This window comes from Gopherus evgoodei, chromosome 6 (assembly GCF_007399415.2).
Source record: "Gopherus evgoodei ecotype Sinaloan lineage chromosome 6, rGopEvg1_v1.p, whole genome shotgun sequence".
Lineage (NCBI taxonomy): Eukaryota > Metazoa > Chordata > Testudines > Testudinidae > Gopherus > Gopherus evgoodei.
In genome coordinates, this window is record NC_044327.1 from 120,656,283 (window position 1) to 120,678,169 (window position 21,887).

Below are 21,887 nucleotides of genomic sequence, written 5' to 3' on the forward strand. Positions count from 1 at the left end.
TTACCTTCCTTTTTGTTTTTACTTTATGTTGATGCTGAACAATGAAACTGCACAACCTGTTTATCGAGAGAATTAAAATGCCTGAAAATTGTTCACACTAAATATATACTGATAGCATATGTTGATATTAATTGGAGTTCACTTATAAAAATTAAAGCAGAAGTGCTCTTGAAATATCAATTTTTTTTACCTTAAATTGAAGGTAAAATATTCATTTTCTATAACGCAGGTGCAGTGAATAAATGAAAGCTAAAATTGTGTTATTGATGTTATATCATTAAACAGGTGTGTTGCTGGTTTGTTGAATGATACTTAACATCTATTCATGGTTGTTCCTGCCATTTTCTTAAATGATCCTGGAAAATGTCTGAATTTATTTAATCAAATGTTACTAAAATCTGGTATGTTCTTACTGAACAGTGTAACAGAGATTCCAGTACTGGTGATCAGTTTCTGAATGTGATTCAGCTTCAGAATTATTAGCAAATGCTAAGGCAGAAAGTTGGAATGTGTATAATTATATATTGTCTCTATTTTACAGATGGGAAAACTGAGGCATGTAGCTTAAGGACTTGCTCCCGCTCCCATTAATGTCAATGGAAAAATTCCTATTGACTTCACTAGTGCAAGACGAGGTGCTTAGTGACTTTCCCAGGCCTTAGCAAGAGTTGGTGTTAGAATCAGTTTTAGAATTCAGCAATTTCTGGCTGTATGTCCTGTGCTCAGATCATTGGACCCTGACTCTGTTTCCATCAAAAGTCACCAAACTAGCTGCCTATTATCTTACGACTTTTTTTGTCATTATATACATGTTCAGAGAACAGTGTGAAGAGGTTCGTTTACAATGGAGTCAGAGACATCAGAGGGAGGTATGTTCAGACCGACTGGCCCAACTGGCCCTTAAGGAAGAATTGAAGAAGCAAGAGAAGAGGGAGGAACAGATATTTGCAGAGCTTTGGGAAGAGGACCGATTAGCCAAGGAAAAACGAGGGATAGAGGACTTCCAGAAAAAATCCGAACAGAATCAAGAATTGCTGAATGTGCTTAATGCCCAGGTAGCTGCATTGGATGCTCAAAAAGAGGAGGCAAAGCGACTGAAAGAAGAAGAGGCTCAATTAGTGGTAATTTGATATTGTTTTCAATGCAGGGTCATAATTAAAGTTTTACCTTCCATGGATATTTAAATTAGTGTGCACCCGACTTGGATCTGCTGCTGATTTTTCACAGCAGGCTACAAAGCTCACCTGTGTTAATAAAATTTTTCTGAAGGAATAGGTTGAAGGATAAATGTTTTTAGTCTGACTGGGCTGGGAGTGGTTGAAAATTGACCTGGAGGGAATAGAATTTCTTATGTGTGGTTTTCAATGACTGAAATGCTCAGAGCCTAGCTTTGGGGAAGGGACTGTCTACTAGTATTTGGCGGTGATTTTCAAAGAGAAAATGGAAATTGGGCATCCAGCTCCATCAGGTTGCTTTGAAAATAGCTTATATTTCTACAGCATCTAGCACAGTGAACCTGGGTGTGGCCTAAAGCACTCTGTAATAGAAATAATACGGAGCACTCGATAATAATAGATGCATATTATAAATCACAGGGTACTTAAGGGTACTTAAAGCTGTCTTTCATTTAAAGTAATGGGAATTAAGCATCCAAATCCTTTTGGTCTCTTTGAAAATCTCTGCCATGTAGCAGTAAACAGTCCATACACCATTTCAAACCACACACAGGAAAATTTCTATTTGCTCCGGGGCAACTTTCAGGGCACACCTCGCCAAACTAAAATCTCCTGTCTTTTAACGTACTCCTTTGGGGAAAAAAATATTAAAACAGATAGGCTTTGCAGTCTGCTCTAAAAGTCATTTCCGTGAAAGAAGAGGTGGAAGTTGGTAACATCATTTTTTCAATGCTGTGTCTGCCTCTACTACTACTTTGAGGTTTCATTTAGGTTGAGCACAGGCAATGGACAGCAAAGTATGTCTGTGTGACCTTGTTTTATCAACATGTTTATGTTAGGGCCTAGCACAAATTATTTGAAAGCTATTTTCTCTCTACACAATAATATCATAGCATTTTATTGCTTTGAAGACAATTTTGCTCTTTCTATTAAACTCGTCTAATGTTCAGAAATGCTTTGGCAGCATTGATAAATAGGCACAGCATAGCCAATTTCTACGAGCCATTGCAATGGAAATGGATTATTTAGGGAGAAAAATAATACTCTCTTTGCTGTCTTGCACCCTGTCCATTTTACAGCACTAACCTGTGCTAGCTGTAGCTCTTAGAAAATGATTGCCAAGTTAATATGATTTACATGCATGGTGCAGAGGTGTGTTTTGCAGAAACATGCTTCAGCCTTTCTGGAATGTCCATATTCAATCCTGCTAAAACTATGTCCATATCCTCCAGAGGATGAACACTGTGGGAGTTTTGTGCTGCCATCACATGATGCCACACCATCGTAGAGTGGATGCAGTACACTGCAGACATTATCCAACATGGATGCAGATCAGTCCTTTGTCACAGCTGCTACTGCTCATTTTTTTGCCATTCATAGATATCAGACTGCTTCTAGCTGGAGAAGTCGGTTGAGAGCAAGGAGGTTAAATACCCTGGGTAGTAGCTGCATTATTACTATTATACAGCCCTGTTCTATCTCATGGGCCTGGTTTGGCAGTCGAGTGTTGTGTATGCTGTGTATCAAATACTAGACTATCAGTCTACTCTCTGGAGGTCTGAGAGAGTGGAGATGGCAAACTAATCTGTCTGCAACCTGCATCTGTTTTGAGGAGGGTACCCCTAAACAAAGAGTGTTGTACACTTACTTGGTGTTGGCAGCTGGGATATCAGTCAGTGGGATGATTGGTATGGCTTTGGCTGATGTTGCATACGGGTAACAAACATTTATGTTTTGGACTCAGGCACTCAGATGCTACAATGATGAGTTTGGGATAAAGGCCTAAACAGATAATTTGCTTGCTGGTGTTAAGGAAGCTTGGAGAATGGGGTAAATAATTCTGGCATTAGCATCTCTATCATAGGTTGGCAAATTTTACAATTGTTACTAGAGATGTATTTCCTAATTCACTCCTCATCCCATCTCACCCTTGATCTTTATTCCGTTGTTGTCGTTTATTTTTCAAATGATTTCATCCTGTATCTCCATTCATTGATTATCACGATGGTCCATTCTTGCTTTACGATACATAAGCTGTGAATCTCATTAATTCTTGATTTTTCTGATGCCTGACGTTGGTTCCCTGTGAAATCTTTTTGGAATTTGACTTACTGCTCTCTGAAGCTGAGGGCTCAGCTACTCTTTCCACTGAGTGGTTACATGATTCTGTTAACTTTTTCTTCAGCCTCCTCTGAAGATGTATTGTAAACATGAATTTGCCCACGTAGGCCTCCATTTTCAAAAGTGAATAGTGATTGTTTTTGGGTGCCCAACTTGAGACATCTTAAAGGGGCCTGACTGAGACATGCTAAGGCATCTTTAAGGTGTCTTAGGTTAGGCACCCAAAAACTGAGGTAGCCAGAAACCACTTGTCACTCTTGAATTAGTCTTTATTATTTACCCGCATTGCCTTCTTTTCCCCCATTTTAGTGATAAATGTAGTGCTCTTGGAAGTGGCAATGGTCATGCTATTCTGACCAGGAGTTGGGCAAGCACTACACAAGTTTCCCTGTACATCTCTTCCATTGCACTTCAGTCCTCACTTGCTATAAGACTGTCAGTTTTTTAACATATTTACAGTGTTTGAATACCACAACTATACAAACATATGTAGAATAAACACTGTGGATCAAATTTGACCTCATTCTCGTGCAATTACACTGAAGATAGAATTTGGCCAAAAACCTGTATAAACTGCCTCCTCCTCCAATAACTTGCCATTACTCTGCATCATTCTTCTCTCTTTAACTGTTCAACATCATCTTCATCATACGTGGAGTGACTCAGATACAGTGATTTCTGATATTTTTATTATTTTTACGGTGCTCAAAAATGTGCTAGACTCTTCCCAGTTCAGATTAACAGACTCCATCTCTGCCCTGGAGCGCTTACGTTGCCATCAGTAACTTTGAAGCAGAATTGCAGGCTCAGTGCACAGTTTATGTCCCAGCATGGTATCCAGTTATTTTCTTAAAAAGGGGAGCTTTTCCACTGTGTAGGAAAGATAGGAAGTATGGCAAGAGACTACCCTGGCTTAACCAAGAGATCTTCAATGATCTAAAAATCAAAAAGGAATCCTACAGAAAGTGGAAAGTAGGTCAAATTTCACAGGATAAATATAAACAAATAGCACAAGTATGTAAGGACAAAATTAGAAAGGCCAAGGCACAAAACAAGATCAAACTACCTAGAGATATAAAGGGTAACAAAACATTCTACAAATGCATTAGAAGCAAGAGGAAGACCAAGGATAAGGCAGTCCTGTTACTCAATGGTGGTGGTGGGGGAATAACAAAAGAAAATGTGGAAGTGGCAGAGGTGCTTAATGACTTCTTTGTTTCGGTTTTCATCAATAAGGTTGGTGGTGAGTGGACATCTAACATAGTGAACGCAAGTGAAAATGAGGTAGGATCAGAAGAGGCTAAAATAGGAAAGAAAAAGTTAAAAATTACTTAGACAAATTAGATGTCTTCAAGTCACCAGGGCCTGATGAAGTGCATCCTAGAATACTCAAGGAGCTGACCGAGGAGATATCTGAGCCATTAGCGATTATCTTTGAAAAGTCATGGAAGATGGGAGAGATTCCAGAACACTGGAAAAGGGCAAATATAGTGCCAATCTATAAAAAGGGAAATATGGACAACCCGGCGAATTACAGACCAGTCAGTTTAACTTCTGTACCCGGAAAGATAATGGAGCAAATAATTAAGCAATCAATTTGCAAACATCTAGAAGATAATAACGTGATAAGTAACAGTCAGCATGGATTTGTCAAAAACAAATTGTGTCAAACCAACCTGATAGCGTTGTTTAACAGGGTAACAAACCTTTTGGATGGGGGGAAGCAGAAGATGTGGTATATCTTGACTTTAGTACAGTAACTCCTCACTTAAAGTCATCCTGGTTAACGTTGGTTTGTTGTTACGTTGCTGATCAATTAGGGAACATGCTCGTTTAAAGTTGTGCAGTGCTCCCTTCTAATGTCGTTGGGCAGCCACCTGCTTTGTCCACTGCTTGCAAGAAGAGCAGCCTGTTGCAGCTAGCTGGTAGGGGCTCGAAACCAGGGTGGACCAGCAGCCCCTCTATTAGCTTCCCGCTCCCGTAAGTTCCCTGTTTCCCTGTGCTGCAGATTCCTAGCAGGCTAGCGATTGCTAGCTTTCAGCTGTCCCTCCCACAACTGCCATGTGCTGCTTCTGCCCTCTGCATTGGAGCTGCTTCCAGAGACTCCTGCTTGCTGTATATGTATAGTCTTTTGTCTGGTGAAAAAGTTTCCCTGGAACCTAACCCCCTCATATACATTAAATCTTATGGGGAAATTGGATTCACTAAACATTGTTTCGCTTAAAGTCGCATTTTTCAGGAACATAACTACAACGTTAAGTGAGGAGTTACTGCAAAGCTGTTGATACTGGTTCACATAACCTCATAAACTAACTAGGGAAACGCAACATAGATGGAGATACTATAAGCTTGGTGCAAAACTGGTTGGAAAACCGTTCCCACAGAATAGTTATCAGTGGTTCACAGTCATGCTGGTAGGGCATAATGAGTGGGTTCCCACAGGGATCAGTTCTTGATCCGGTTTTGTTCACAATCTTCAGTTATTTAGATAATGGCATAGAGAGTACATCTATAAAGTTTGCAGATGCTACCAAGCTGTGAGGGGTTGCAAGTGCTTTGGGGGATAGGGTTATCATTTAGAATGGTCCTGACTTACTGGAGAAATGGTTCGAAGTAAATAGGACGAAATTCAATAAGGACAAAGGCAAAAGGAGGGAACAATCAGTTGCACACATACAAAATGGGAAATGACTGCGTAGGAAGGAGTATCTGGAAAGGGATCGGGGAGTCATAGTGGACCACAAGCTAAATATGAGTCAACAGTGTAGCGCAGTGGAGATACTCTGAATTTTCACTGATGTAACAGGAAGCAAAGGTTGGCTCTATTAGAAAATGGCTATAGTTAATATTTATTGCACACAGATTCTTTTGTCTGAAAATTTTAAAGTGTTCAGATACAAATAATGAATTGATGCTACTCTTGATTTGCAACAATGTATGAATCATTACCCATCATAAGTATTTAGAGAGCGCCAATCCCCCCATTTGGCAATGAAACATACATGATAATTAGAAAATCTTGAATTCTAATGAATAATATGCTAAAATATTAATGCTTTAATAACCGTATTAGATGACAATAGTAAATCTGAAATCCCCTAGCATCAGCAAACAAAATCTTCAATATTTATCTTCCCATTTATATGTTCCAGTTAAAAAAAAAATGGCTGGGATTAGTTTAAATTATACAGTGATCTTGCAAGGCAGCTACTCTTCTTTTATTGTTGCAGGAAGAGGAAATGAAGCTGTTTAAACTAGAAAATGAGCGAGTTCAGATGGAGAAATTACAGAAACAGAAGGAACACAGGGACATGTTGATCAGTTCAGCTCGGGCAAAGATGAAGCGTCTTAATCAGGAAAAACAAGAGGAACTTGCTCTAGACATGAAGATCCTAGAACAATTTTCCCATGAATCCCAGGAAGACACAGAGGGAAAAAATCAAAGAAAAGTAAGAGCAAAGGGCATTTGATCTTTTTCGAATTGTGTCTGATCTCCTGATTTGGACTAATTCCATTGACCTCAATGGCGTTACATAGGTGTGAGATTGGAATCAAGCTCTATTCTGTTTATAAATTGATTTTTTTTGTTGGAAATCTTTTTATATTTTATTAAGGTCTTTGACTGCATATTTCATTTCTTCTTGCCTGCGCTCTACTTTTCTAAAGGAGCCTGCTGTCATGTTAAAGAGGGAAACATTTTAAAATGAATAGCATTAGTTAGGTTTGCACTTGACCAGATTAGAGGTCTGGGGCAAAGGACGAATCCCAGAGGATCATGGAATCTAATCTGGTCTGACCCACATGCTGCTTCTACTGCGTTCAAGTCAGTGGCTCTTTTGGGGCTTTACACAGCCTGGCTGGGAATATAAATTAGAAAGTCTAATGCTAAGCTTTCTGCAGTTTCATGGATGTTGTTGACTGGATATTTGTAACTTCAGAGAAAAATAAATCTTATTTAAACTGAACTGAAATGTATTTAAATACTAACAAAATTGTTTAAAATCTTTAATTATTAGCTAGATATAAGTTTGCAATTGAAATGCTTTAAATGGCACAAGCTGACTTGAATTCAGACTTCTCTGTCTTTACTACAAATTCACTAGCACTTAAGGTTCAGTCTTGCATTGTGCTTTTGGGTTTTTGCTTTTTTATGATTTATAAAGATAGCCTGCAGGAAAAAAAGGGAAGGGAATCCTGCTTGCTTTATACTTTAGAAATTGAAGTCTTGTTTTTAATCAGGCTGTTCGCAACAATTTTTTTAAACTATTTATCTCCAGCTTCCTTTCCTAGTATTGAAGGGATGTTTCTGTTAAAGTTCAATACCTGTCCCCTTCAGTTAAGGTGTTAGAGCTCATAATAAACATCTCTGTTTCCTGAAAACATCTGAGTTCAAGAAACCTGCTATTTCTTAAATTAAAAACAAGTAGATTCATGACCGCCTGGAAACAAAAAAAAATCTTTTGCACGTTACCATTAAAGTTGAGCAAGGAAGTGCACTCTTTACTCTGCTTTAGGTGTTTATAAGCTAGTGCATGTTAGGGAAATGCTGCAAATATTTCCTGCATTCATAGCATTGGTTCCGTTCCACTGGGGTTAGGCAACAGCGGGAACCCTGGTATAGAAAAGGTACAGGTCTGCCACTGGCATTTAAAGCACCATGTCAGTCAGACCTGTTCAGAGCAAAGTTAGATGACCTGGTGCTTGAAACACTGGTGGTGTACCCAGCATTGCTAGCAGTAGTGGAGCTGAACTGGTGTTCTTAACAGTGGGAGGTTTTTGCTTTCAGCATAGACAAGACTGGTAAAGTTAATGGCTGTTACAAGAAAAAGTCAGAGTCCTAAACTCAGATTCTGGCACGTAATTGAAAGAAAAAATAATTTTGAACTATGTAGTTAGAAAATGTATGTATTTGTATGAATGAGTCTATGTATTCTGTAAGTGATTTACCCTAGGATTTTAAGGAGTTTTTTCATATTTAAAAGCACTGCAGTTTACTTTCAAAATAGGGCTAGAGTGTCCTTAGAAGATAGGTTGTTGTACTAAAAGTCACTAGTCTGGGTTCTATTCCTGGCTTTGCCACAAAGCTGCTGTGTTACTTTGGGCAAGTGCCTTCATTTCTCAATGCCTAAGTTTCCCCTGCTGCAAAATGGGGATCATGATTACAAAAAAAATGGTAAAGAGCTTTGAGATCTACAGAAGAAAGTGCTATAAATGAACTAAGTTGGATCATGCTGGCTCAAATTATTCTTCTGTGTTCAAATTTACTATCTAGATTCATCAATTCAAAATATTACATTATGCTTTATGAAACTTTTTTCTTGATTTCATCAAAAATGTAAATTTTAGCCTAATGATGCTTCCGATGCTAAAGAAAGGTTTTCAATCTTGGTAAGATGCAATAATGCTGGAAATATTTCATGAATTTGAACTGAGTTGTATTTCAAATTCAGGTTTAATTTATTTTTACAGTAATTGGCCAAGCTTGTGAGTTCCTACATTCAACTTGATGGCATTTCTCTATCTGCTTGTATGTAATGCAATAACTTTTGAATGCCACATCCAACCAATTCCAAAATGTCAGGGAGTGTTGTGGGTGTCAAGGGACAGAATCCTATTAAAAATGGAAAAACTGGCAGGGAGGGATAGAGGATTGTGACAGGGTGTACAAACCCTGCACCAGGCAGGAAGGAGTTAAGGAGTTGCTCTTGGCTGCTGTGGTCTGCCCTGCCACATCTGCAAGTCCTGTCAGGAATGGAGGAGGGGTTTGAAACTGGGGAAGCTCACTACCTCCTGGGCAGCTCTGGGTGGAGAGCAGAGCGCTGAGCTTCCCACCTCCCAGGGAGAGGCCTGGAAGAGAGCAGAGTCTAAAAGAAGTCCCCTGAGGTGAAGGGCCCTGTATCCTGTTCCTTGTGCTAAGGAACCAGTGTACTTTGAGCCATACCCTTCAGAGTGCTATTGAGCACCCCACTTGAGTGACTGGACAGAGTGAGCATACAATTCTGTCACCTCCCCAAGAGGCCCTGTTGAAGGACCAAAACCCTGCCGGAGAGAGACAGAGCCCATTGCATCTGATCAGCAGACCTATCAGCTTCAGAGGGGAATACACACAGCCACTGCCAATGTTGGGGGGAAAGCAATGGTATGGGGGAAAGGGAAACCTGGGAGGGACACAGGGCCCATGCCACCAGGCAAAGGGGCAGCAAACAGAGCCCTTAGCATGTCAGAGGAATGAGGGACGTTGGTATGGGGGAAGGAAGGAGTGTGGAGAACACAGAACCCTTGGCATGATGGAGAGGTGGGGGAGTCCCTGAAATAGAGGGAGGGTAGCACACACAGAGTTTATGCAGGCTGTGGAGGGATGCAAAGAGCCCCTGCTGTGTACAATGAGCTCATCCTACAGATACTATGAAGTGCACAACTCTCTGGTAAGAATACTTTTCAGTGATAGGGCGTGATTCTCTTCTCATATCAGTGTAAATCCAGTATAAATCCTTTTGAACTCAATGGAATGACCAATGGAAAACTGGAGCACAAAGTGATTAAGTAACAGTGAGATGTGGCAGTTTGGAAAAGAAGCCAAGGGCATGTCTGTGCTGCATCTGGGAGCAAGCCTCCCAGTCCTGCTCAGCTGACATCTACTAGTAGAGCTCATGCTAGTGTGCTAAAAACAGCTGTGTAGATGGTGCCGCTTTGGCTGGGAGCTTGGGGTCTGAAGCGTAGGGTGGCTTGAGAAGCCAAGCTCCAGCCTGAGCCACAACATCTACACAGCTGTTTTTAGTGCTCTCGCGCAAGTCTGTGGACCCAGGCTGGGAGTCTCGCTCTCAGATGCAGCATAGACATGCTCCCAGTCTTTTTCCTAGTCCACCACCAGACACTGCTTTCCATTAATAAAATTACTTTTGAAATGCCTTTTTGAGCTAGCTTTTTGAAAGTCTATATACCGTCTACATTTTGTAGCAAGAGCTGTTCAAGGAGCAGCAGATGTATCGGGAATATCTGGCTCAACAATTGGAAGAGGAGATCCGTCGAGAGAAAGAAATGGACAAGCTTCTAGAGGAAGAGATGGAGAAGTCTTGGACCAAGAAGGCTGAGCAAATGAGATTGGAAAAGGAAGCTAGGAAACGGCTAATGAAAGATGTCCTGGATACAAGACGACTGCAGATTGAGGAGAAGTGTAAGAAATTTCAGCACAATTAGTCTGTGGGTCAAGTACTGCCCAGGGTAAAGTGAATGCAAGTTCTGTCATAGTCAATTGAGATGGCACATGCTTTCCCTGAAGGCAGAATTTGGCCCCAAGTGCATGTGGGGGACAAATGGAGGACCCTGGTATGGGGTTGTGAGGGGGGCACACAAAGAATTGGGGACACATACTGCATAGATACTATTACAACAGATAAGACAGTGCTATTGCATTAGCGCCCAATCCTACAGCCTTTACTCATGCTAGTTATCCCATACAAACAATCTTTACTCATGCTAGTTATCCCATTGACATGAATGAAACAAAGACTAATCAAATAAAGATTGTAGGAGTAAGCCTTTATTTCAGAACATTCTGAAATTGTATATGTGAAATCTTCTCTTCTAAGTGACAGTTGTGGGTGGAAAAATACCAACAAGGTCTCTCCTATTGCTTTTGTGCCTTTCCAGAAGCAGCAAGACTCAAGCCTGCCATTTAGAATAAGCTATTTGGGTTTAAGTTTACATTCTTCCAAGGTTAGCAGTGCATTTATTTTTCCTTTTGCAGTGGAGAGAAATGCAAAGCAGCAGGAAGAACTTGCCCAGGACAAGAAACTGTTAGCTGAAGCCATTAAAGAACTCAATTCTATAGAAAAAGAAAAATATTTAAGGTATGTTTTCCTTCTGATGTCAGTAAGTTTTGTAATAAAGTTGAGTCTTAAGCTCTTCAGAGTTGAATAATTCTCATTCTGAAGTAGCAGTGTAATAGCAATGGGCTTTATTCTGCACAAATTTTCTCTGCAGATGCTATACTGTGTAGCCAATTTGCTATTGACTATTCAGTAGTACCTAAGTTATACTGAAATTGGTATTACACAGCCACCCAAACCTGATTATTCATACACAGTTGTATTCTACCAAGTGTAATTGTCTTAAGCTTACTGGTTGTTTTTAGTAAGTACATACCCATATGCTGAGTTTTGAGAGATTAATTCAACTACTTAAGCATAAGAATTGGAATGTTCTGGCTTATTGCAAAATTCAGTCCACCCTTGAAGAATATCGACTGACAGTGCATTCAGACATTGAAACACAAGACCACACCATCTGAACAAATACTCACTAGCTTATGCTCGCCTGAGGAAAGAGTACTAGTACTTAGCACTCTCTGAAATACAGTGGTTCTAGATGTCATGTACACAGGCCTTCCTTTACAGTTTCATTTTACTATCCATAATGTTTTATCCACTTGATTTTTTTCCATACTGTTGCCCACTCTGATGCTTATTTGAAGAAAATAATGGAGTAGCCCCTTCCAGAGCCAATATCTGTTTCATTCCATGGTGTTTTGGCAACGGCTTTACGGTTAACAGAAAAGTTCTCAGACCATCTCTAGGCTTTGGTGGCAGTCACACTCTGTGGAGGAAGAGATGCTGGCCATATCACTTTTTTGTCAGTGTCAGGAAGCAGAGTCTTGCCACATGGCTCACACAGCACCTCATTAATGCACTGGTTTTGAGGAAACTGTTGACACTTAAGTACCATGGTGATGGATGCTTTAAAAATACCCGAGGTAGGTAGGTGGGCTGTTCAAACAGCGCTCCAGAGGATAGCAAAGGTTAAGTGCAGGTCTTGGGGTAGAACTCACTTTCTTCTCCCAAGCCATTTCTCAGAGTAATGTTAGCATAAGGCCATGGCAGGAATCTCTGGCCTGCCTTCTTATATGGAAGTACATAATAGAGTTATCTTAAAAACAAGAGATGGAAAACTGGATATTAGGGTGCTACAGGCATGAAACATAGCCAGATAAAAACCTAGACCTAACAATTAAGTATATTCTGTATAATCCTCTGTCATCTCCTTACCGCAATAACAGACAAAGAGTTACAGAGAGGGAAAGCATACAGCTTATTTGATTAATGATTGTTTGTTCACTGATCATTGTTTGTTAAGCACTGAGATTGTACTCTGATTTATAAGACACAGTAAAGACATATTGTGCCCCCAAAGAGTTTACAGTTTATTAAAATGTGGTGGTTATTCATTAGAATAGTAGTTAATGATAACAAGTAGGAGTTTTAAGCAGTATTTCACATAAGATTGATCAATGATACCTCAACAAATCTGAGCTGTTAATTCTCTATCTTTAACTTCTAAGAGTAGGTCTCCACTACCCATGTCACAGCACGGCCACTGCATGCTTTATCGATAGGGAAGAGCTCTCCCGGCGATAAAAAATAACCACCCCGAATGAGTAGTGGTAGCTGTATCACCAGGAGTGTAGCTCCTGGCAATAATGCGCTGTCTATACTGGTGCTTTTCAGTGCTAAAACTTTTGTCACTCGGGGGTGTTTTTTCACACCCCTGAATGACTAAAGTTTAGCGCTGAAAGTGGCAGTGTAGACACAGCCTAAATGAGACATTTGCCATGTCATTTGCAGACGAATGCAGGAGGCAAAGGCATATCGGGAGCAGCTGCAGGCTCAAATTACCTATCAGAAGCAGGCCCACATTGCTGAGGAAGAAGAGAAGCAGCGAGAATATGAATCAGGACTAGCAGCAGAGAGAGTGTACCAAGAAAAGATGAAAGACATTCTATCAAGACCCTACATGAAACTAGCAGAAATCCATCCCTTGAGAAGAAAACTAATGTCTAATCTGCAAGTATAGCATTTACTTACTGTCATGTATACAACTTCAGCTCCCTTTAGACTGTATTTAAAACAGTATATATGAATTTTTACTTTTCATACTAATTAATATCTGGTTCCATTTTCCCTGTATTTGTATGCAAATCATTTTAAGGAGCATATATGTATAAGAATTAGACACTTTTTCAAAGGGCTATTTTTTCCCCTTTGGATTTTCTTTGAGACAATAACTTTTCCTCCATTTAGATTCAGAAATTTTTACATTTTAAATAAAACAACATGGTGTATGAATAGCATCTATGAAATGAACTGCATGTAAGTGTTCCTCAAAAATCTACAGAAAGGCATATTTGTAGAAGAATTTCAGGAAACTTCAATTGGGCCATACAAATAGTTCAGCTTTTAAAGGGTCATTTTAATTATGTATTTAAACAAAAAACACTTGCTGCGCATTTTTAGTATCTTCGAAAAATATGTAGTGTGTGTCCACTTTATTTCTGAGACTCTTTCAAAGGGACAGTAAACGTAAATCTTCATAGACCCCGGTGGCTAATAAAGATATGTGGAACTTCAGGATCTCCAAAACTGATCTGTGAAATTATTGCTGGGAGAAATTTACTGCATAAGATGACTAAAATCGTGATTTCATTCTAAAAGGGTTATTCTCTACCTGTCTAGAGTTCAGTCCTGCATTTCTTGCATACCCAAGATGTTCACAAATACTTTATTTTGCTTGCACACGAGACAGAGGATCAGGCTGTGTTGCAGGGTGGTTGACCCCTTTAAGGGGAGTCAGGGCCTAACCTACCTGTGACAGGCTCCTGTAAGGGAGAAGGAGCCAACCCAGACACACATGGCTGTCTGTCTGGCAGGCAGCTAATGAGGCTGATAAAGGGATACCAGTGCTGGGACGGGAGTTTCTGGAGACAGGGAGCTCTTGAGGAAATGTGCTCCTAAGAGAGCTGATAAAGAGAGCCCACAAGAGTAGGGAACCTAGAAGGTGTGCTCCTGGGGACAGGGAACTCCCAGGACAGCTGATCAGGGAGGCTCATGTAAGCGAAGACCCTAGATGTGCTTCTAGAGAGGGGAGATTTCTAAGGGCAGAGTTACAGCTAGCCGCCCTCCAAGAAGGCCTATTCCCTGCAAAAGCATCTCTCAGACAGTGGTGAGAAGCACAGCCCATCAAGAACTATGTGCTGTCCTAGAGAAGGGATTCAATTGATAGATCTCGGCCAACTGTGGCTCCAGGGAAGAGTGCAGAGTCAAGAAAACTCTGCTGATAAAGAACCCAGGTAGAGGGAAGAGGTGGACTCAGGTGAGAATAGATAAACTGTCTGACTCCCAGCTAAGACACTAGGTGAAGGTGTGCTTGTATTCTCGTTGGGACACTGATTCATAAACTAGACCCCTCAGAAAGGGTTCTGTTCCTTATGTAAAGCCTCACTGAACTTACTGATTGCACATTAGGGGAAACTGAGACAGAGAACACCTATCTACAGGCAGCACAAGGGCCAGCGGCACACTCCATAACATACCACTAACAGGATGGTAAGATTCTTAAAGCAAAAAAACTGGAAAAATGTCAATACGTGGTTATATCCACCGCAGAAGAGTTTTGGCAGTGGGTTGATGGGAAGCTTCTCTTCTCCATCTTTGGTTTCCATCCACAAGTCCTCCCCAATTAACACCTGCTTCCCCTTCAGAGTGGGGTGGCTGAAGAGTGACAGCTGCTGACTGAGGACCTAGCTTTGCAGGCAGCAGTGCAGAAGTAAGGGTGGCAATACCATACCATGCCATCCTTATACTTGCACTACTGCCGGTGGCAGCTCTGCCTTCAGAGCTGGGATCCCAGCCAGCAGCCACTGCTCTATGACTGCCCAGCTCTGAAGGCAGCGCCACCATCAGTAGCAGTGCAGAAGTAAAGGGAGTAGTACCATAACCCCCCCCACCAACAACTCCTTTCTGAATTGGGATCCCTACCTTTACCACCGTGTAAAATTTCAGATTTAAATAGCTGAAATCATGAAATTTATGATTTTCAAAATCTTATGACTGTTAAATTGACCAAAATGGGTTGTGAATTTGGTAGGGCTGTAAGCATGGGATAAATGTTCTTTCCTAGGGGGAAATCCTGCACCATCATTTATATAGTTTTGCTAATGCCTTGTCATCCACACCTCTGTCTGGGACTTAAAAAAAAAAAAAAAAAAAAAAAAGGATTTTCTCTAGTGTTTTACTTCATGATTGATTATGCTTTAATAATGAACTGAGAGACACACAATGCTTTGTTTTTCTGTTGTATTTAGCTTAAAGGAAGGGACATACCTGGGTACAGTCTAGACTAATGAGCATCTGTGCTACCCTTGCACTGCAACCTTGGGTGCCTTACAATGCCTTCCTGGAATTCCCACATGGGCCACTCACAAACACCCTTCCAGTATGCAAACCACACCCTGAGTGTTTCTGTATAACTGTAGCCTGGGTTATACAGCAGGGTGACCCCAACATCCAGTCTTAGATTTCCTCCCCAGAAATATATGTCCCAGCCCTCTCCTGGAAAATACATATTTATATAAAAGTCTGTTATTTTTGTAATAGAAATAACATGCAAACATCTTGCCACCCTAAATGGAGTTTTCCAAGCACTTCAATTTATACACACTGGATTAGATAAAACAAGTTTCTTAACTACATAGAGAAAGATGTTAAGTGAGCACAAGTAATAAGGCATAAAAGTCAGAAATGGTTACAAGAAAACTAAAGATAAAATGCAACTGGTGTCTAACTTAAACTATGTTAAATTCAAAGCAAGGTTTTCTCACCACATGCTCTCAGCAGTCTTACTGACTGAACTTCTTAGATCAGGACTCCTTCTCTAGACCAACAGCTTCTTTCTTTGTCCCTTCAGGCTCAGTGAATCAATGTACAGGTGGGGAGCCTTGAGGCATTTGTCCTTCCATTTTATAATTTCAGTCTCCATTTTGAAAAACATTTCCAGCTGGGTACCAGGAGACAAAAAGTCTCTAGGGAAGGATGTTCCCTGCCGCTTTTTCTTCATCTGTTTGAGCTTCCTTTGGTTCCCTTCCTGCTTGATGCAAATTAAGCAGAGCACACATTCCTTGGTTTGAGACAGTTTGGAACATATGTTAACACTGCCATGCACTGGAATCTTATAACTTTACATACAATGTTGCCACACATATTTTATCAGGATGGTACCAATCAGCAAATTGAGTTTTCAAATGATACCAGGCATGCTTTGTACAATGATTATTACAATAGTATGTAGGATGTGAATACAGGGGTATGTTTTATTACAGCCCCCATATATAAGGCAGCAATCCAGTTCGTGAATGGATAAAATGGGAGGCCAAAGTCAGGGTACTTTATCCTAAACAGAGAAGCACATTGCCTCAAGTCATAAAACAGGAGGTTGGACAATCCATCCTCAACCTGCAAATGGTCTGGAGAAGTCCAGGAAGGGAGGGAGTAATCAGCCAACAGAAAAGCCTCAAGCTATTCAATTTCCTAGTGTAGGCTAATATGGACCCATTCAGCTCAATGAGCTCTTTGAGCAACTCATAGCTGATGATGGATGAAATCAACGTGAAGAGCAAAACTTGGGCAGGAAAGATTCACTTTATACGCTTTGGACACACACACCCTTCTCTGCCCCCCAAAATGGAGGCTGAAACCAGAGAATGAAGACCTATTTGGCCAGAAGGAGGTGGATTAAAAGTTGGGCTCCTAGCCAGTGGTGAGATTGTGGGGCAGGTAAGAAAGTAGTAGTTCTCTGCTCTAGGTCTATCCACAGTCCACGAGTTTCTGGATGTTTCTACTAAAACAAGTGGCACAGTGAACTAGTTAGGTATTACAGTCTTCACCGCTAAAACCTCATTGAGATGCCTGGTGCAGGTAGCACCAGGTTTAGAATGAAGTGCTGCCTTCTTCCCATCACACACAGCCTGAGGACAACGGCTGAGAGAATTCTACCACACTAGGGTTGCCAGTCCTCCAGGATTGTCCTGGAGTCTCCAGGAATTAAAGATTAATCTTTAATTAAAGATTGTCATGTGGCAAAATCTGCAGGAATTCATCCAACCACAATTGGCAACCAGGAAGGCCAGTTTGGAATAGCTTTGTAGCCATTACTGCTATCATTGTTAATGAGGTGTAGGAGCAGCTGGGTCTCTTGTGCATTCCTTACTGGTGAAGGTAAGGCCTGTGTATCTATATGGTGGCCACTTAAGCCCTTTGACCATATTAAGTTACTGTTTGCAGCCTACCCTTCCACTCCTCCATGTAGAGAAGCCATAGCAGTTCTGCTGTGTCCAGACTTCCATTCATTTGGGGAGAGATGTTTGTGCAGTATTGGGTTAGATTTATAATTTTTTGTAACCAAAAGGGCTGGAAACTTGCACTCTCTTGTTTTTAATATAAGTGCTTAGCTTGTGCAGAACCCCCTGGACCACTAGAGAAGAGCTGATAGAATGTATCACTACTGCATACTGGCTTATTCTTATCACGAATAGCAAACTTCTAAGGGTCTGTCTAGGTTGCAGCTGGGGGCATGCCTCTCAGCCCAGGCTGAGAGACACATGCTAGCTCTGCTCAAACTAGCATGCTCAGGTCTAGATTAACATTTTGTGGGCCCTGGCACCCAGGCCATTGCCCTGCCCCTGAGGCCCTGCTCGCCACGTGCTTCTCTCTGCCCCCGAGGTCCCGCCTGCCACTCACATGGAAGGTAGGGGGCATAGGAGTGAGAGGTGGGCAGGGCCTCAGGGGCAGAGTGCGGGGGGCCCAGTGCCACAGTGCCATTGACGCCATTGTAAACCCAGTACTGAGCATGCTAAGCAATGTGAATGTTACAGTGTCTTGGGCTAGCCATCCCAGTCCAGACCCAACAGGTTGAGTGAGGTTGTTCTTGGGTGGCTGATGGCTGTAGCTGGGCCCTCGTAGGCGCAACTATGTTGATGGAGGAATGCTTTCGTCCACATGGCTACATTTGCTCAGGGAGGTGGTCCTACACTGACTGAAAAACGCCTTCCGTCCATGTAGGCTGTATCTACAGTACAGGATTAGGCTGATATAGTCTCCACAGTGTAGACATACCATAGGAAACATACATCAAGTCATAAAATGAGTGACAATGAGAGCAAGATAAACCAGCTGCCAAGAATTAATTAGATCACTTATTAATTAATATTTCAGTCACTATTCACAATGATGAGAAAATAACAATCAGTAAAAATAATATTAGCGTGATGGGGCAGAGAGGCCCTGTACCAGCAGAGAAGGGGTTAAGGAGAGCCTATGAGCCCCGCTTTGCTCTACCTGCAGCCAATGCCAAGCCTGGAGGAGGAATAAAAGGAGAGAATCTGGTTCAGTTCAGGCCTGACTGGGCAGGGAGGACGGAGCTCTGTCTGAAGGGAGCTTTGCTTGTAGACTTGCAAAGATAGTCCTGCTAGCCGGAGCAGCTACTGGGGATGAACAGCGGTTTGGGAGCCTAGCTGGAAGGAAAGGGTAGGGGTGCACTGAAAGCTGGGGGACTGGCCCAATATTGAGTTACATTTGCTTTTTATTACTGTACATTTTGGGGTTGAGCTCCCCCCATATCCCCACCGTCAGACACGGATAAGACTGAAAGGATGACTAGCTGGTGGACCAGAGCCTGCTTCAGTGGACTCCAGATATAGTCTTCTTCCCCCTGACCCCCGCTCCCCCAGGAGACCCTTGGCTGGGTTCGGGTGTCTGGAAAGTCACCACAAGGGGTCACTGTTCCAGCCACACTATTACAATTATATGTGTGTGTGTATACAAATACAGAGAAATAACTTTTTCAAAGCTAAAATGGAGGTTTGTTTAAAAAAACCAAACAAACCCTGATCAGAAACGTTTTCATAAAACTATCATCAAAGCTAAAGGAATACCATATTTAGTTTGAACTTAATTATTCCCTTTCAGTGTTTGCATCTTTTCCATTGCAGTTTTTCAGGGTGTTTCTGAGGCAGCACAGCTCCATGCTGCCCTGTACTCAGGGCTGATTGTATAAACATAATCTAGCCTTAAATGTGTTAAGAATAAACTGCTTCTGTATATGTTTTGTGTTCTCAGATTACAATGGGCACTGAACCAACAGTCTGTATCTATCTTTCAAGGAAACTCTATGGATAGATTCTTATCTCAGTTAGGTGTGTGAATCTAAAGTAACTTCATTGACCTTAGTTGAGTGACTCCAGGTTTATACTAGTATAAATGAGAGCAGAATCTGGCCTTGCAATTTTAGTCCTGCTGAGGCAATTTATAGCACTGGGTACTTCTCTCTTCAATTTTACCCTCCCCTGTTTCCACACACAAAATTTCTGTGTGAACCTACAGACAGAAGAGAGAACATTACACCAAGCTTAGTCTCCCGTAATACTAACTACAAAGTAGAGTAGATGCTGGGTTTTGGTCAGTGCTTTGACTTCAGTAGACACATACAATAAGAATATGCTTCCCATGTGTAACTGGGTTAGGGATTGTTCATAAACTTGAGAATTCTGCAACCACTGAGAGAGGAAGGATAATTCAGTGGTTAGGCTGTTAGCCTGGGATTTGGGAGATCGGTGATCAATTCCCTTCTCTGCTGCAGACTACACATGGGCCCCTGAGCAAGTCTCTCTGTATCTCAATTCCCCAACTGTGGCAAATGGGGATAATAGAACTTTTCTACCTCACAGAGGTGCTGTGCAGAAAGCTACTTTAAAGATTGTGAGATACTACAGTGATGGGGGGCCATCAAAGTACTTGGATACATAGAAATCCCATGTTCACTGGTTTGGTGCAAATTATAGGTTCAGAAGAAGAAGCAAGATTCATATAGTTAAAACAAGTCTAAGGTGATGGTCAAAACTCCCAGAGATCTACTAGGTCCTAATCTTGCAGGCAAAACTCATGAATTTACCCAAGGACTCCAGGATCAGATTATAGTGGATTCAGCTGCAGAAGATTTGAATTCCCACTTGGTAACTGGAAGGAGCGCAATGTAACGAAAATCTTCTGAGAGAAGGCATGTGTCTTGTGAACAGTACAAGCGGGTCTGGTGCCCTCACTGGATAGCATACTTAAAGTGATTCCAGTTGGGATGGGCATGTTCCACCACAGTCAGCTGAACATCCAAATGTAGAGGCTGACAGCTGTAACAGCAGCACTATGTAAATGCCCCTTAAAAATTCTGTCCAGCTGAACAATGCAGTGAGTGACATTTCATGTCAAGATTAAAGAATTTCAATTCCTTAGTCTTATTGATTTCCAGCCCTTTCTAGTTCCTTTGAGCTTCCTAGTTCCTGCAGTGAACCGGACAAGTGAATGCAGTTCAAGGTTTGCTCACACCTCATGTTCTAAACAACAATAACAATTATATGTTAAAATTATAGTATAAATGATGTGCTGGGTCTAGGATTATACTAATCATCATGATATTGGCTAATACTTAATCTTTTTATAGTGATTTACAACTCCAAAGCCCCTTAAAGACATCATTACCTAACTAATCCTCGCATCACCCCCATTAGTCAACTATGTATTATTCTCCTCATGAAACTGTTGAACTGAAGACTCTTTTAAACTAAGCATTTAGTATTGGTACCAATTAGTGTACCTGTAATCTAGCCATGTTACTGCATCGCCAGTCCTTAGAACACACTTGGCAATAGTCAAGAAGAAGTCCGACTGTTTAGGATGCAGGTGTTTGAAGACTGTTTGCGCAGTCTTTACCTGTTGCGTGTGTACATAAGGACTGAGGCATTTAAATATACATTTTACTATTCTTTCATCATCAGAATAGCTGGACACCTCACATATGTTAATGAATTGATTATCACAACACTCCTCTGAAGTAGGGAAATATTATTATCCTTTTTACAGATGGGCAAGTGAGGCACAAAGAAGGTAAATGACTTTCCCAAGGTCACACAGGAAGTTTGTGGCAGAGCCAGGAACATAACTCAGATTTCCTAAGTCTCATACCAGTGTCTGAATCACAAGACCATAATGCTCTTAATGAGCTCTCTATAGCTACAGCTACACAAGAAGTGCTGCAGTGGTGCAGCTGTACCACTTCTGGTGGAGATGCTGTAAATTGATGGGACAGAGTTCTCTCGTCAGTTCAATTATTCCACCTCCCATGAGAGGGAGTAGCATTGTCAGTAGGAGAAGCTCTCCTGCCAACATAGCGCTGTCTTACACCAGTACTTAGGTCAGTATAATTTACGTCACTTAGGGGTGTGGATTATTTTGGCTGGGGGTGAGGGCTCTGGGTGGGACTGAGGATGATGGGTTTGGGGTTTGGGAAGGAGATCAGGGCTGGGGCAGAGGGTTGGGGTGGGGGGGTCGAGTGCTCTGGCTGGGATTTGGGCTCGGGGGTGGGACTGGGAATAAGGGGTTTGAGGTGCAGGGTGCCCCAGGGCTGCAGCAGGAAGAGAGAACTCCCCCCAGCCCTCTCTCACCACAGCAGCCCAGGGCCGGGGGAGAGGCACCTCTCCCTGGTTAGAGCAGCTCCGGGCCTGGGGGAGAGGTGCCTTTCCCTGCCTGTGTGGCCCTTGATATCCTGCTGCGCAGCTGCACAGCTTAGAGGAAACTTAGTCCTGGACCTCTCTGCAGCATTCAACACTGCTGACCACACACAAGTCAGTAACAATTGACATCTGTTGTGGACCTCCCTGCAGAACACCAGAATTTTCAGCATGAGAAACAGCAGGCATCTACATTAACAGGGTGC

General features: G+C 41.7%; 1 protein-coding gene across 2 annotated transcripts in view; it reads left to right on the plus strand.

The window, feature by feature from the left end:
- The window catches only part of CFAP53 (cilia and flagella associated protein 53), a 31,849-nt gene extending 16,955 nt beyond the window's left edge, over window positions 1-14,894 (plus strand). Inside the window, exons 4-8 of one of the 2 annotated variants that reach the window (XM_030567220.1) lie at window positions 818-1,121; window positions 6,527-6,745; window positions 10,254-10,470; window positions 11,044-11,146; window positions 12,917-14,894. In XM_030567220.1, the coding sequence (XP_030423080.1) occupies window positions 818-1,121; window positions 6,527-6,745; window positions 10,254-10,470; window positions 11,044-11,146; window positions 12,917-13,145 (1,072 nt within the window). In that variant the 3' untranslated portion in view covers window positions 13,146-14,894. The remainder of the gene's footprint in view (window positions 1-817; window positions 1,122-6,526; window positions 6,746-10,253; window positions 10,471-11,043; window positions 11,147-12,916) is intronic. The other variant, XM_030567221.1, reaches the window with a different exon arrangement.
- Window positions 14,895-21,887: the final 6,993 nt, after the last annotated feature.